This window comes from Haliotis rubra, unplaced genomic scaffold, assembly GCF_003918875.1.
Source record: "Haliotis rubra isolate DU_JTF1 unplaced genomic scaffold, ASM391887v1 Scf1179, whole genome shotgun sequence".
Taxonomy (NCBI): domain Eukaryota; kingdom Metazoa; phylum Mollusca; class Gastropoda; order Lepetellida; family Haliotidae; genus Haliotis; species Haliotis rubra.
The window spans coordinates 10,298-26,341 of NW_025765091.1; the positions used below are offsets into that span (position 1 = coordinate 10,298).

Below are 16,044 nucleotides of genomic sequence, written 5' to 3' on the forward strand. Positions count from 1 at the left end.
GACAAGACAAGGGGAGGTTGGATGAAAGGACAGGGCGGGGAAGGTTGGATGGGATTCGACAAGGGAAGGGTGGATGCTTGCCTAAAGGCAGGGAATTATGGATGGGACAAACGGAGAAGTTGGATGGGTTTCGGAGGTGGAGAAAGGTTGGATGCACAGGAAGGCCGAGAGAATTTGGATGGGACAAAGGTGGAGAAGGTTGGATGGGATAAGACAGGGAAAGGTTTTTGATGGGACAGGGCGGGGGGCAGGAAGCTTGGATGGGACAAAGGCGGAAGTTTGGATGGGAGAAGCAGGGGAATGTTGGATGGGACAAGACAGGGAAGGTTGAGATAAGGACAGGGCTGGGGAAGGTGTGATGGGACATGGCGGAAAGGTTAGATGGGACACAAGACAAGGGCGGAGCGTTGGATGGGACAGGGCAGGGGAAGGTTAAGGTGGGACAAAGACAAAGGAAGGGTTGGATGGGACAGGGCAGGGGAAGGTTGTATGGGACAAAGACAAAGGAAGGTTGGATGGGACAGGAAGGTTGGGTGGGAAAGGTTAGATTGGGACACGACGAGGGGAAAGTTGGGTGGGACAAAGGCGGGGAAGGTTGGGTGGGACAAGGCGGGGCAGGTTGGGTGGGACAAGACAGGGAAGGTTGGATGGGGGACAGGGCAGGGGAAGGTTGGGTGGGTCAAGACAAGGGAAGGCTGGATGGGACAGAAGGGCGGGCTGGATGGGACAAGGCGGGGAAGGTTGGATGGGATTCGACAGGGAAGGGTGGATGGGATAGGGCGGGAAAGGTTGGATGGGACAAGACAGGGGAGGTTCTATGGGACAAGAGAGAGAAGGTTGGATGTTACAAGGCAGGGGAAAGTTGGATAGTACAGAACTGGGAAAGTTGGATGGCACAAAGGCAGGGAAGGTTGGATGGGACAGGGTAGGGGAAGGTTGGATGGTAGAGGATGGGTAAAGGTGCATGCCAGGAGAAAGAGGGGAAGGTGGATTGGAACAGGGCGGGGAATGTTGGATGGGACAAGGCAGGGAAAGGTTAGGGATTAAGGCAAGGCGTTAAGAAGAGGTGGATAGGACAAGCGGGGGAAGGATGGATGGGACAAAGGTGGGGAGAAGGTTGTATGGGACAAGGCAGGGGAAGGTTGGATGGGACAAGGCAGGAAAGGTTGTATGGGACAAAGAAGAAAGGCTGGATGGTACAGAGCTGGGAAGGTTGGATGAGGATTCGACAGGGGAAGGCCGAGATGGGATAGGCCAGGAAGGTTGGCTGGGGACAAAGACAGGGGGAGGTTGGATGAGAGACAGGGCGGAGGGAAGGTTGGATGGGATTCACGACAGGGGGAAGGGTGGATGGCGCAAGGCAGGGGAAGAGGGTGGATGGGACAGGCGGAGGTTTTGGATGGGACAAGGTGGAGAAGGTTGGATGCGCAGGGGGCCGAGAAATTTGGATGGGACAAAGGTGGAGAAAGGTTGGATGGGATAAGACAGGGGAAGGTTTGATGGGACGGGGCAGGGGAAGGTTGGATGGGACAAGGCGGAGAAGTTTGGATGGGAGAGGCGGGGGAATGTTGGATGGGACAAGACAGGGAAGGTTGAATGGGACTTGGGGCTGGGGAAGGTGTGATGGGACATGGCGGAGAAGGTTAGATGGGACAAGACAGGAAGGTTGGATGGGACAGAGCAGGGGAGAGAAGGTTAAGATGGGACAGGGTCGGGGAAGGTTGGATGGGACAAGAGAGAGAAGGTTGGATATTTTTAGAGGCGGGAAAGGTTGGATGGTACAGAGCTGGGAATGATGGATGGCACAAGGCAGGGAAGGGTGGATGGGACAGGGTGGGGAAGGTTGGTTGGGACAATACAGGGAAGGTTGGATAGGACAGAGCGGTGAAGGTTGGGTGGGACAAGAAGGAAGGCTGTATGGGGACAAGACAAGGGGAAGGTTGGATGGACGGGGCGGGGAAGGCTGGTTTGGGACAAAGACAAGGAGAAGGTTGTATGGAACGAGAGAAAGGTTGGATGTTACAAGGCGGGGAAAGTTGGATGAGTACAGAGCTGGGAAGGTTGGATGGCACAAGGCAGGGAAGGTTGGATGGGACAGGGGTGGGGAAGGTTGGATGGTAGAGGATGGGTAAAGGTGCATGGGAGAAGAAGGGGGAAGGTGGTTGGAACAGGGCGGGGAATGTTGGATGGGACAAGGCGGGGAAGGTTGGATTGGGCAAGGCAGGAAAATTGGATGGGACAGGGCGGGGAAGGATGGATAGGACAAGGTGGGGAAGGTTGTATGGGACAAGGCGGGAAAGGTTGTATGGGACAAGAGAGAGAAGGCTGGATGGTACAGAGCTGGGAAGGTTGGATGAGATTCGACAGGGAAGGCCGGATGGGATAGGCCGGGGAAGGTTGGCTGGGACAAGACAGGGGAGGTTGGATGAGACAGGGCGGGGAAGGTTGGATGGGATTCGACAGGGAAGGGTGGATGGCACAAGGCAGGGGAAGGGTGGATGGGACAGGCGGAGAAGTTTGGATGGGACAAGGTGGAGAAAGGTTGGATGCGGGAGGGGCGAGAGAATTTGGATGGGACAAGGTGGAAAGGTTGGATGGGGATGGGACAAGGGAAGGTTTGATGGGGGACAGGGCAGGGAAGGTTGGATGGGACAAAGGCGGAGAAGTTTGGATGGGAGAGAAGCGGGGAATGTTGGATGGGACAAGACAGGGGAAGGTTGAATGGGACAGGGCTGGGAAGGTGTGATGGGACATGGCGGAGAAGGTTAGATGGCGGAGAAAGGTTAGATGGGACAAGACAGGGAAGGTTGGATGGGACAGGGCAGAGGCAGGGGGAAGGTTGGATGGGAGAAGTGGAGAAGGTTGGATGGGGACAGAGTCGGGGAAGGTTGTATGGGACAAGAGAGAGAAGGTTGGATGTTACAGGGCGGGAAAGGTTGGATGGTACAGAGCTGGGAATGATGGATGGCACAAGGCAGGGAAGGGTGGATGGGACAGGGTGGGGAAGGTTGGTTGGGACAATACAGGGAAGGTTGGATAGGACAGAGCGGTGAAGGTTGGGTGGGACAAGACAAGGAAGGCTGTATGGGACAAGACAGGGAAGGTTGGATGGGACAGAGCGGGGAAGGCTGGTTGGGACAAGACAGGGAAGGTTGTATGGGACAAGAGAGAGAAGGTTGGATGTTACAAGGCGGGAAAAGTTGGATGAAGTACAGAGCTGGGAAGGTTGGATGGCACAAGGCAGGGGAAGGTTGGATGGGACAGGGGTGGGGAAGGTTGGATGGTAGAGAGGGATGGGTAAAGGTGCATGGGGAGAAAGAAGGGGAAGGAACAGGGCAGGGGAATGTTTGATGGAACAAAGGGCGGGGAATGTTGGATGGGACAAGGCGTGGAAAGGATTGGATTGCGGCGAAGGATGGATAAAGGACAAAATTGGGGAAGGGATGGGACAAAGCGGGGAAGGATGGATGGGACAAGGCGGGAAAGGTTGGATGGGACAAGGTGGGGAAGTTTGGATTGACAGCAGCAAGGGAAGGTTGGATGTTTAAAAGGCGAGGAAGGATGGATGGGACAAAGAGGGGGAAGGTTGGATGGGACAGGGCGGAAGTTTGGAAGTTGGACAGAGAGAGGAAGGTTGGATGGGACAAGAGCAGGGGAAGGTTGGATGGGAGAATGGATGGGAAAGTTGGATGGGAACAAGACAGGGGAAGGTTAGATGGGACAAGGTGGGGAAGGTTGGATGGGAGAATGCAGGGGAAGGTTAGATGGGGACAAAGGTGGGGAAAGGATGGATGGGACAAGACAGGGGAAGGTTGGATGGGAGAATGCGGGAAAGTTGAATGGAACAAGGCAGGGGAAGGTTAGATGGGACAAGGCGGGGAAGGTTGGTTGGATGCGGGGAAGGTTAGATGGGACAAGGCGGGGAAGGATGGATGGGACAAGACGGGGAAGGTTGGATGGGACAAGGCGGAGAAAGGATTGATTGGACAAGGACATTGTAGGTTGGATGGGACAAGACATTTGTAGGTTGGATGGGACAAGGCGGGGAAGGTTGGATGGGAGAATGCGGGGAAGGTTAGATGGACAAGGCGGGGAAGGTTGAATGGGTCAAGGCAGGGGGAAGGTTTGATGGGACAAGGCGGAGAAGGATTGATTGGACAAGACATTGTAGGTTGGATGGGACAGGGGGCGGGGAAGGTTGGATGGGAGAAGGCAGGTAAGGTTGGATGCATACAATATGCTATAATATGTCGGGATAGTTATTTCAATTCGCTGTAATTATTTTCATCGCAACCCTAGCACCATGACAGTATGACAACTTAATTTCACAGTGGGCCAAATAATGACGATAATGTTTCCAGTAATTACAATATTGGTGTCAGCACATGTGGTGTGGTTGTGTGGATGTCTAATGGCGGTAACCCATGCAGCCTACACTAGTGTGTCCCTGCTACATGAATCTTATTGTATTAAAAAAACCTCAAGGGAGGGAAACACCCCGAGGGCTTTAGCCGAGACCCACCCGCAAACCGCCGTAACCATGGTTACAAAGACCGACCCACAGCCAGGATGTTCTGCTGGAGAGGCTCGTTAACAACCCGAAATCCCATCAACTGACTCACACAAGACTTTCATGTTACTCTCAACTTAAAGTAGTTAATCATTAAATAAAAATCGGAAGAAAGTTGTTATTTTAACTTTTTTCAGGTTTTACTACTGGTAAAACCCGGTTAGGTGTCTTTATTCAAAAAGTAAAACATCTAACCGGGTTTTACAACATGTAAAACCTCCAATTTGAGGTTATTATAAGGTTTTAAGCTAACTCTTCAATAATGGACAAACATACGGTTAGGTATATAATGGCACATCAAACCTTTGAATCAGTGAAATCAGTTCACACAGCCACTTAAGGTTAACGGCCTCTCTGGGATGGGTTGCGAGCCACTCTGAACGGCGTAATAGAAACACATCAACTTGTGATCACATTGACAAACCACACGACGTTACAGCAACGACGTTCAAACCTATTTTACAAATCTAAAACTCACTGCTCAGGTGTATCGGGTCGAACATCTTATCTACCGTACACTGACTACCTCTAAGGTGTACCTTGTCGACCATCATGTCTAACGTACACTGACTACCTCTAAGGTGTACCTTGTCGACCATCTGGTCGAGTGTACACTGACCACCTCTAAGGTGTACTTTGTTGACCATCTGGTCAAGTGTACACTGACCACCTCTAAGGTGTACTTTGTTGACCATCTAGTCCAGTGTACACTGGCAACCTCTAAGGTGTACCTTGTCGACCATCTTGTACACTGACCACCTCCTTGTCGACCATCTGGTGAGTGTACACTGACCACCTCTAAGGTGTACCTTGTCGACCATCTGGTCCAGTGTACACTGACCACCTCTAAGGTGTACCTTGTCGACCATCTGGTCGAGTGTACTGACCAGCTCTAAGGTGACTTGTCGACCCTGGTCGAGTGTACACTGACCACCTCTAAGGTGTACCTTGTCGACCATCTGGTCGAGTGTACACTGACCACCTCTAAGGTGTACCTTGTCGACCATCTGGTCGAGTGTACACTGACCACCTCTAAGGTGTACCTTGTCGACCATCTGGTCGAGTGTACACTGACTACCTCTAAGGTGAACCTTGTCGACCAAGGTGTACCTTGTCGACCATCTGGTCGAGTGTACACTGACCACCTGTAATTTGTGTTTTGACATCCACGCGCACTGTGCTGGGATTCAGGTCTGTACCGTGTGACAGAGAGGGAGGCAGGCGACATGACACAGGTCCACTTTCTCCATCATCATCTACATCATCATCACCATCATCATCATCACCATCCCTACACAATGACGGCTACACATGTCGCCCTTGACACACGACAGCGTCCATTGTACTGCTGTACAAATGAGACACATATGAAGATGTTTGTTCGCTAAAACCTCACCTGACGAACTGCATGACTTGCCGCGTCCTGACAAAGATTTATGACCTCAGAGTTCTGTTGACAAAACATGTCCCAGGTATGTATGTCGTCACACTGGAGAGGTTTGATGTAGTAATCTTGCTTTCGTTTACTTTTTTATCCATTCTGTAACAACATTTTCAGACAAACGTCGAGTCGATCAAAGACCTATCATCTGGAGTCGGGAGAAAGAGGAGTGGGCGAAGAGAGGGGCGTCTGTGCAGAGTCTGTGTAGTGAGTGCGTGAGAAGAGATAATCACCAGCTTTGGAACAATAATGCCATCAGGAGAGATAATTGAGCGAGTGAGTGAGTGAGTGAGTGAGTGAGTTTAGTTTTACGCCGCACTCAGCAATATTCCAGCTATATAGCGACGTACTGTAAATAATCGAGTCTTGACCAGACAACCCAGTAATCAACAGCATGAGCATCGATCTGCGTTATTGGGGACCGATGACATGTGTCAACCAAGTCAGCGAGCCTGATAACCCTATCCCGGTAGTCGTTGTTTGCGACAAGCATGAGTTAATGAAGATCAATTCTAACCCGGATCTTCACGGGTCGTGTATGAGTGAGTGAAAAGAGGTAATCACCAGCTGTAGAACAATAATGCCATCAGAGGAGATAAGTGGGTGTATGAGTGAGTGAGAAAAGGTAATGAGGTAGGTGAGGGACTTATATCATGGCGGGTCCATAAAGGTTAAGTAAAACGTTATGCAATTCCTTCACGTTTACAACTTCGACGAAAGAGATGGTTCTGACAAATTACTTATAATATCACGGGCAAATGTTGGATTCGATCTCACGGTCAGTGGCTACAGGCACGTCAACTGTGTCACCCGCCACCTGGAAATACATGTGTTTAACGCCGACCACATTGGCCAAGGGAATCCACCATCTTATGGGTGTACTGGTTCAACCCTGGAACAGCTTCTGGAACATGAGTACTTTCAGTCACACCGCGTTACAAACACATTATGACGGCGGAGATAACGACGTCCCTGTATGAGCTGCATCATCCCACTAGGTGACCTCCGCCTCGACCGCACTCTGTCAACCTGTGGCTGGCAAATACCAGCTGATATCATCATCATATTATGTTATGTTCATCTCTATGTGCACACATGCCGAACGTTTCAATATTCACGAACACAGATACCATGATGATCCCCGCCTCACCATCACGCTGCTGACTCGTGGGGGTCTGTCTGTATACTCACCCACAATTTTGGAATAGGTGTGGCGTTGGATGTGGGGTGGGGGTATGAGAAGTGTGATGCAGTTTAAGATGTGTTTTGTGAGACGTGTAATGCAGTTTAAGATGTGTGGTGTTGTGAGACGTGGGACGCAGTTTAAGATGTGTGGTGTGGTGTGAGACGTGTGATGTAGTTTAAGATGTATGGTGTGGTGTGAGACGTGTAATGTAGTTTAAGATGTGTGGTGTGTTGTGAGACGTGTGATGTAGTTTAAGATGTGTGGTGTGGTGGGAGTCGTGTGATGTAGTTTAAGATCTGTGGTGTGGTGTGGTGTGGAACGTGTGATGTAGTTTAAGATGTGTGGTGTGGAGTGAGAAGGGTGACGTAGATCAAGATGTATGATGTGGTGTGAGACGTGTGATGTAGTTTAAGATGTGTGGTGTGGTGTGAGACGTGTGACGTAGTTTAAGATGTATGGTGTTGTGTGAGACGTGTGATGTAGTTTAAGATGTGTGATGTGGTGTGTGACGTGTGACATAGTTTAAGATGTGTGGTGTGAGACGTGTGATGTAGTTTAAGATGTGTGGTGTGGTGTGAGACGTGTGATGTAGTTTAAGATGTGTGGTGTGTTGTGAGACGTGTGATGTAGTTTAAAATGTGTTTTGTGAGACGTGTGATGTAGTTTAAGATGTGTGGTATGGTGTGGAACATGTGATGTAGTTTAAGATGTGTGGTGTGGTGTGGTGTGAGACGTGTGATGTAGTTTAAGATGTGTTTTGTGAGACGTGTGACGTAGTCTAAGATGTGTGGTGTGGTGTGAGACGTGGGACGCAGTTTAAGATGCGTGGTGTGGTGTGAGACGTGTGACGTATTTTAAGATGTGTGGTGTGAGACGTGTGATGTAGTTTAAGATGTGTGGTGTGGTGTGAGACGTGTGATGTAGTTTAAGATGTGTGGTGTGGTGTGAGACGTGTGATGTAGTTTAAGATGTGTTTTGTGAGACGTGTGATGTAGTTTAAGATTTGTGGTGTTGTGAGACGTGGGATGCAGTTTAAGATGTGTGGTGTTTTGTGAGTCGTGTGATTTAGTTTAAGATGTGTGGTATGGTGTGGAACGTGTGATGTAGTTTAAGATGTGTGGTGTGAGACGTGTGATGTAGTTTAAGATGTGTGGTGTGGTGTGAGACGTGTGATGTAGTTTAAGATGTATGGTGTGGTGTGAGACGTGTGATGTAGTTTAAGATGTGTGGTATGGTGTGGAACGTGTGATGTAGTTTAAGATGTGTGGTGTGGTGTGAGACGTGTGAGGCAGTTTAAGATGTATGGTGTGGTGTGGGAAGTGTGACGAAGTTTAAGATGTGTGGTGTGGTGTGAGACGTGTGATGTAGTTTAAGATGTGGTGTTGTGAGACGTGGACGCAGTCTAAGATGTATGGTGTGGTGTGAGACGTGTGACATAGTTTAAGATGTGTGGTGTGGTGTGAGACGTGTGACATAGTTTAAGATGTGTGGTGTGGTGTGAGACGTGTGACGTAGTCTAAGATGTATGGTGTGGTGTGAGACGTGTGACATAGTTTAAGATGTGTGGTGTGGTGTGAGACGTGTGACATAGTTTAAGATGTGTGGTGTGAGACGTGTGATGTAGTTTAAGATGTGTGGTGTGGTGTGAGACGTGTGATGTAGTTTAAGATGTGTTTTGTGAGACGTGTGATGTGGTTTAAGATGTGTGGTATGGTGTGGAACGTGTGATGTAGTTTAAGATGTGTGGTGTGGTGTGTTGTGAGACGTGTGATGTAGTTTAAGATGTGTTTTGTGAGACGTGTGATGTAGTTTAAGATGTGTGGTGTTGTGAGACGTGGGACGCAGTTTAAGATGTGTGGTGTGGTGTGAGACGTGTGATGTAGTTTAAGATGTGTGGTGTGAGACGTGTGATGTAGTTTAAGATGTGTGGTGTGGTGTGAGTCGTGTGATGTAGTTTAAGATGTGTGGTGTGGTGTGAGACGTGTGATGTAGTTTAAGATGTGTGGTGTGTTGTGAGACATGTAATGTAGTTTAAGATGTGTGGTGTGGTGTGAGACGTGTGATTTAGTTTAAGATGTGTGGTGTTGTGTGGAGTCGTGTGATGTAGTTTAAGATGTGTTTTGTGAGACGTGGGATGTAGTTTAAGATGTGTGGTGTGTGTGTGAGTCGTGTGATGTAGTTTAAGATGTATGGTGTGGTGTGGGACGTGTGATGTACTTTAAGATGTGTGGTGTTGTGAGACGTGGGACGCAGTTTAAGATGTGTGGTGTGTTGTGAGACGTGTGATGTAGTTTAAGATGTGTGGTGTGGGATGAGACGTGTGATGTAGTTTAAGATGTGTGGTGTGTTGTGAGACATGTAAAGTAGTTTAAGATGTGTGGTGTGGTGTGAGTCGTGTGATGTAGTTTAAGATGTGTTTTGTGAGACGTGTGATGTAGTTTAAGATGTGTGGTGTGAGACGTGTGATGTAGTTTAAGATGTGTGGTGTGGTGTGAGACGTGTGATGTAGTTTAAGATGTATGGTGTGGTGTGAGACGTGTGATGTAGTTTAAGATGTGTGGTATGGTGTGGAACGTGTGATGTAGTTTAAGATGTGTGGTGTGGTGTGAGACGTGTGAGGCAGTTTAAGATGTATGGTGTGGTGTGGGAAGTGTGACGAAGTTTAAGATGTGTGGTGTGGTGTGAGACGTGTGATGTAGTTTAAGATGTGTGGTGTTGTGAGACGTGGGACGCAGTCTAAGATGTATGGTGTGGTGTGAGACGTGTGACATAGTTTAAGATGTGTGGTGTGGTGTGAGACGTGTGACATAGTTCAAGATGTGTGGTGTGGTGTGAGACGTGTGACGTAGTCTAAGATGTATGGTGTGGTGTGAGACGTGTGACATAGTTTAAGATGTGTGTGGTGTGGTGTGAGACGTGTGACATAGTTTAAGATGTGTGGTGTGAGACGTGTGATGTAGTTTAAGATGTGTGGTGTGGTGTGAGACGTGTGATGTAGTTTAAGATGTGTTTTGTGAGACGTGTGATGTGGTTTAAGATGTGTGGTATGGTGTGGAACGTGTGATGTAGTTTAAGATGTGTGGTGTGGTGTGTTGTGAGACGTGTGATGTAGTTTAAGATGTGTTTTGTGAGACGTGTGATGTAGTTTAAGATGTGTGGTGTTGTGAGACGTGGGACGCAGTTTAAGATGCGTGGTGTGGTGTGAGACGTGTGATGTAGTTTAAGATGTGTGGTGTGAGACGTGTGATGTAGTTTAAGATGTGTGGTGTTGTGTGAGTCGTGTGATGTAGTTTAAGATGTGTGGTGTGGTGTGAGACGTGTGATGTAGTTTAAGATGTGTGGTGTGTTGTGAGACATGTAATGTAGTTTAAGATGTGTGGTGTGGTGTGAGACGTGTGATTTAGTTTAAGATGTGTGGTGTTGTGTGAGTCGTGTGATGTAGTTTAAGATGTGTTTTGTGAGACGTGGGATGTAGTTTAAGATGTGTGGTGTTGTGTGAGTCGTGTGATGTAGTTTAAGATGTATGGTGTGGTGTGGGACGTGTGATGTACTTTAAGATGTGTGGTGTTGTGAGACGTGGGACGCAGTTTAAGATGTGTGGTGTGTTGTGAGACGTGTGATGTAGTTTAAGATGTGTGGTGTGGGATGAGACGTGTGATGTAGTTTAAGATGTGTGGTGTGTTGTGAGACATGTAAAGTAGTTTAAGATGTGTGGTGTGGTGTGAGTCGTGTGATGTAGTTTAAGATGTGTTTTGTGAGACGTGTGATGCAGTTTAAGATGTGTGGTGTTGTGAGACGTGGGACGCAGTTTAAGATGTGTGGTGTGGTGTGAGACGTGTGATGTAGTTTAAGATGTGTGGTATGGTGTGGAACGTGTGATGTAGTTTAAGATGTGTGGTGTGGTGTGAGACGTGTGATGTAGTTTAAGATGTATGGTGTGGTGTGAGACGTGTGATGTAGTTTAAGATGTATGGTATGGTGTGGAACGTGTGATGTAGTATAAGATGTGTGGTGTGGTGTGAGACGTGTGAGGTAGTTTAAGATGTATGGTGTGGTGTGGGAAGTTTGACGAAGTTTAAGATGTGTGGTGTGGTGTGAGACGTGTGATGTAGTTTAAGATGTGTGGTGTTGTGAGACGTGGGACGCAGTTTAGGATGTGTGGTGTGGTGTGAGACGTGTGATTTAGTTTAAGATGTGTGGTGTGTTGTGAGACGTGTGATGTAGATTAAGATGTATGGTGTGGTGTGAGACGTGTGACGTAGTCTAAGATGTATGGTGTTGTGTGAGAAGTGTGACATAGTTTAAGATGTGTGGTGTGGTGTGAGACGTGTGACATAGTTTAAGATGTGTGGCGTGGTGTGAGACGTGTGACATAGTTTAAAAAGTGTGGTGTGAGACGTGTGATGTAGTTTAAGATGCGTGGTGTGGTGTGAGACGTGTGATGTAGTTTAAGATGTGTGGTGTGAGACGTGTGATGTAGTTTAAGATGTGTGGTGTTGTGTGAGTCGTGTGATGTAGTTTAAGATGTGTGGTGTGGTGTGAGACGTGTGATGTAGTTTAAGATGTGTGGTGTGTTGTGAGACATGTAATGTAGTTTAAGATGTGTGGTGTGGTGCGAGACGTGTGATTTAGTTTAAGATGTGTGGTGTTGTGTGAGTCGTGTGATGTAGTTTAAGATGTGTTTTGTGAGACGTGGGATGTAGTTTAAGATGTGTGGTGTTGTGTGAGTCGTGTGATGTAGTTTAAGATGTATGGTGTGGTGTGGGACGTGTGATGTACTTTAAGATGTGTGGTGTTGTGAGACGTGGGACGCAGTTTAAGATGTGTGGTGTGTTGTGAGACGTGTGATGTAGTTTAAGATGTGTGGTGTGGGATGAGACGTGTGATGTAGTTTAAGATGTGTGGTGTGTTGTGAGACATGTAAAGTAGTTTAAGATGTGTGGTGTGGTGTGAGTCGTGTGATGTAGTTTAAGATGTGTTTTGTGAGACGTGTGATGTAGTTTAAGATGTGTGGTGTGAGACGTGTGATGTAGTTTAAGATGTGTGGTGTGGTGTGAGACGTGTGATGTAGTTTAAGATGTATGGTGTGGTGTGAGACGTGTGATGTAGTTTAAGATGTGTGGTATGGTGTGGAACGTGTGATGTAGTTTAAGATGTGTGGTGTGGTGTGAGACGTGTGAGGCAGTTTAAGATGTATGGTGTGGTGTGGGAAGTGTGACGAAGTTTAAGATGTGTGGTGTGGTGTGAGACGTGTGATGTAGTTTAAGATGTGTGGTGTTGTGAGACGTGGGACGCAGTCTAAGATGTATGGTGTGGTGTGAGACGTGTGACATAGTTTAAGATGTGTGGTGTGGTGTGAGACGTGTGACATAGTTCAAGATGTGTGGTGTGGTGTGAGACGTGTGACGTAGTCTAAGATGTATGGTGTGGTGTGAGACGTGTGACATAGTTTAAGATGTGTGGTGTGGTGTGAGACGTGTGACATAGTTTAAGATGTGTGGTGTGAGACGTGTGATGTAGTTTAAGATGTGTGGTGTGGTGTGAGACGTGTGATGTAGTTTAAGATGTGTTTTGTGAGACGTGTGATGTGGTTTAAGATGTGTGGTATGGTGTGGAACGTGTGATGTAGTTTAAGATGTGTGGTGTGGTGTGTTGTGAGACGTGTGATGTAGTTTAAGATGTGTTTTGTGAGACGTGTGATGTAGTTTAAGATGTGTGGTGTTGTGAGACGTGGGACGCAGTTTAAGATGCGTGGTGTGGTGTGAGACGTGTGATGTAGTTTAAGATGTGTGGTGTGAGACGTGTGATGTAGTTTAAGATGTGTGGTGTTGTGTGAGTCGTGTGATGTAGTTTAAGATGTGTGGTGTGGTGTGAGACGTGTGATGTAGTTTAAGATGTGTGGTGTGTTGTGAGACATGTAATGTAGTTTAAGATGTGTGGTGTGGTGTGAGACGTGTGATTTAGTTTAAGATGTGTGGTGTTGTGTGAGTCGTGTGATGTAGTTTAAGATGTGTTTTGTGAGACGTGGGATGTAGTTTAAGATGTGTGGTGTTGTGTGAGTCGTGTGATGTAGTTTAAGATGTATGGTGTGGTGTGGGACGTGTGATGTACTTTAAGATGTGTGGTGTTGTGAGACGTGGGACGCAGTTTAAGATGTGTGGTGTGTTGTGAGACGTGTGATGTAGTTTAAGATGTGTGGTGTAGGATGAGACGTGTGATGTAGTTTAAGATATGTGGTGTGTTGTGAGACATGTAAAGTAGTTTAAGATGTGTGGTGTGGTGTGAGTCGTGTGATGTAGTTTAAGATGTGTTTTGTGAGACGTGTGATGCAGTTTAAGATGTGTGGTGTTGTGAGACGTGGGACGCAGTTTAAGATGTGTGGTGTGGTGTGAGACGTGTGATGTAGTTTAAGATGTGTGGTATGGTGTGGAACGTGTGATGTAGTTTAAGATGTGTGGTGTGGTGTGAGACGTGTGATGTAGTTTAAGATGTATGGTGTGGTGTGAGACGTGTGATGTAGTTTAAGATGTATGGTATGGTGTGGAACGTGTGATGTAGTATAAGATGTGTGGTGTGGTGTGAGACGTGTGAGGTAGTTTAAGATGTATGGTGTGGTGTGGGAAGTGTGACGAAGTTTAAGATGTGTGGTGTGGTGTGAGACGTGTGATGTAGTTTAAGATGTGTGGTGTTGTGAGACGTGGGACGCAGTTTAGGATGTGGTGTGGTGTGAGACGTGTGATTTAGTTTAAGATGTGTGGTGTGTTGTGAGACGTGTGATGTAGATTAAGATGTATGGTGTGGTGTGAGACGTGTGACGTAGTCTAAGATGTATGGTGTTGTGTGAGAAGTGTGACATAGTTTAAGATGTGTGGTGTGGTGTGAGACGTGTGACATAGTTTAAGATGTGTGGCGTGGTGTGAGACGTGTGACATAGTTTAAAAAGTGTGGTGTGAGACGTGTGATGTAGTTTAAGATGTGTGGTGTGGTGTGAGACGTGTGATGTAGTTTAAGATGTGTTTTGTGAGACGTGTGATGTAGTTTAAAATGTGTGGTATGGTGTGGAACGTGTGATGTAGTTTGAGATGTGTGGTGAGGTGTGTTGTGAGACGTGTGATGTAGTTTAAGATGTGTTTTGTGAGACGTGTGATGCAGTTTAAGATGTGTGGTGTTGTGAGACGTGGGACACAGGTTAAGATGCGTGGTGTGGTGTGAGACGTGTGATGTGGTTTAAGATGTGTGGTGTGAGACGTGTGATGTAGTTTAAGATGTGTGGTGTTGTGTGAGTCGTGTGATGTAGTTTAAGATGAATGGTGTGGTGTGGGAAGTGTGACGAAGTTTAAGATGTGTGGTGTTGTGAGACGTGGGACGCAGTTTAAGATGTTTGGTGTGGTGTGAGACGTGTGATGTAGTTTAAGATGTGTGGTGTGTTGTGAAACGTGTGATGTAGTTTAAGATGTGTGGTGTGGTGTGAGACGTGTGATGTAGTTTAAAATGTGTGGTGTGTTGTGAGACATGTAATGTAGTTTAAGTTGTGTGGTGTGGAGTGAGACGTGTGATTTAGTTTAAGATGTGTGGTGTTGTGTGAGTCGTGTGATGTAGTTTAAGATGTGTTTTGTGAGACGTGTGATGCAGTTTAAGATGTGTGGTGTTGTGAGACGTGGGACGCAGTTTAACATGTGTGGTATGGTGTAGAACGTGTGATGTAGTTTAAGATGTGTGGTGTGGTGTGGTGTGAGACGTGTGATGTAGTTTAAGATGTGTGGTGTTGTGTGAGACGTGTGATGTAGTTTAAGATGTGTGGTGTGGTGTGAGACGTGTGATGTAGTTTAAGATGTGTGTTGTGAGACGTGTGATGCAGTTTAAGATGTGTGGTGTTGTGAGCCGTGGGACGCAGTTTAAGATGTATGGTGTGGTGTGAGACGTGTGATGCAGTTTAAGATGTGTGGTATGGTGTGGAACGTGTGATGTAGTTTAAGATGTGTGGTGTGGTGTGAGACGTGTGATGTAGTTTAAGATGTGTTTTGTGAGACGTGTGATGCAGTTTAAGATGCGTGGTGTTGTGAGCCGTGGGACGCAGTTTAAGATGTATGGTGTGGTGTGAGACGTGTGATGTAGTTTAAGATGTGTGGTATGGTGTGGAACGTGTGATGTAGTTTAAGATGTGTGGTGTGGTGTGGGAAGTGTGACGTAGTTTTAGATGTATGGTGTGGTGTAGGAAGTGTGATGTAGTTTAAGATGTGTGGTGTGTTGTGAGACATGTAATGTAGTTTAAGATGTGTGGTGTGGTGTGAGACGTGTGATTTAGTTTAAGATGTGTGGTGTTGTGTGAGTCGTGTGATGTAGTTTAAGATGTATGGTGTGGGGTGGGAAGTGTGACGAAGTTTAAGATGTGTGGTGTGGTGTGAGACGTGTGATGTAGTTTAAGATGTTTGGTGTTGTGAGACGTGGGACGCAGTTTAAGATGTGTGGTGTGGTGTGAGACGTGTGATGTAGTTTAAGATGTGTGGTGTGTTGTGAGACGTGTGATGTAGATTAAGATGTATGGTGTGGTGTGAGACGTGTGATGTAGTTTAAGATGTGTGGTGTGGTGTGAAACGTGTGATGTAGTCTAAGATGTATGGTGTGGTGTGAGGCGTGTGACATAGTTTAAGATGTGTGGTGTTGTGTGAGACGTGTGACATAGTTTAAGATGTGTGGTGTGAGACGTGTGATGTAGTTTAAGATGTGTGGTCTGGTGTGAGACGTGTGATGTAGTTTAAGATGTGTTTTGTGAGACGTGTGATGTAGTTTAAGATGTGTGGTATGGTGTGGAACGTGTGATGTAGTTTAAGATGTGTGGTGTGGTGT

General features: G+C 47.1%; 2 protein-coding genes across 2 annotated transcripts; both read left to right on the forward strand.

Annotated features, from left to right (window-relative positions):
* Positions 1 to 365: 365 nt before the first annotated feature.
* LOC124258966 (protein FAM98B-like) lies at positions 366 to 929 on the forward strand. The gene has a single exon (XM_046693036.1). It carries the CDS (start codon positions 366 to 368, stop codon positions 927 to 929), a length of 564 nt encoding a protein of 187 aa, XP_046548992.1.
* Positions 930 to 2,752: 1,823 nt separating this feature from the next.
* On the forward strand, positions 2,753 to 3,764 carry LOC124258976. The gene is made up of 2 exons (XM_046693042.1): positions 2,753 to 3,007; positions 3,552 to 3,764. Exons 1-2 carry the CDS (start codon positions 2,753 to 2,755, stop codon positions 3,762 to 3,764), a joined length of 468 nt encoding a protein of 155 aa, XP_046548998.1.
* The last annotated feature ends 12,280 nt before the right edge of the window (positions 3,765 to 16,044 follow it).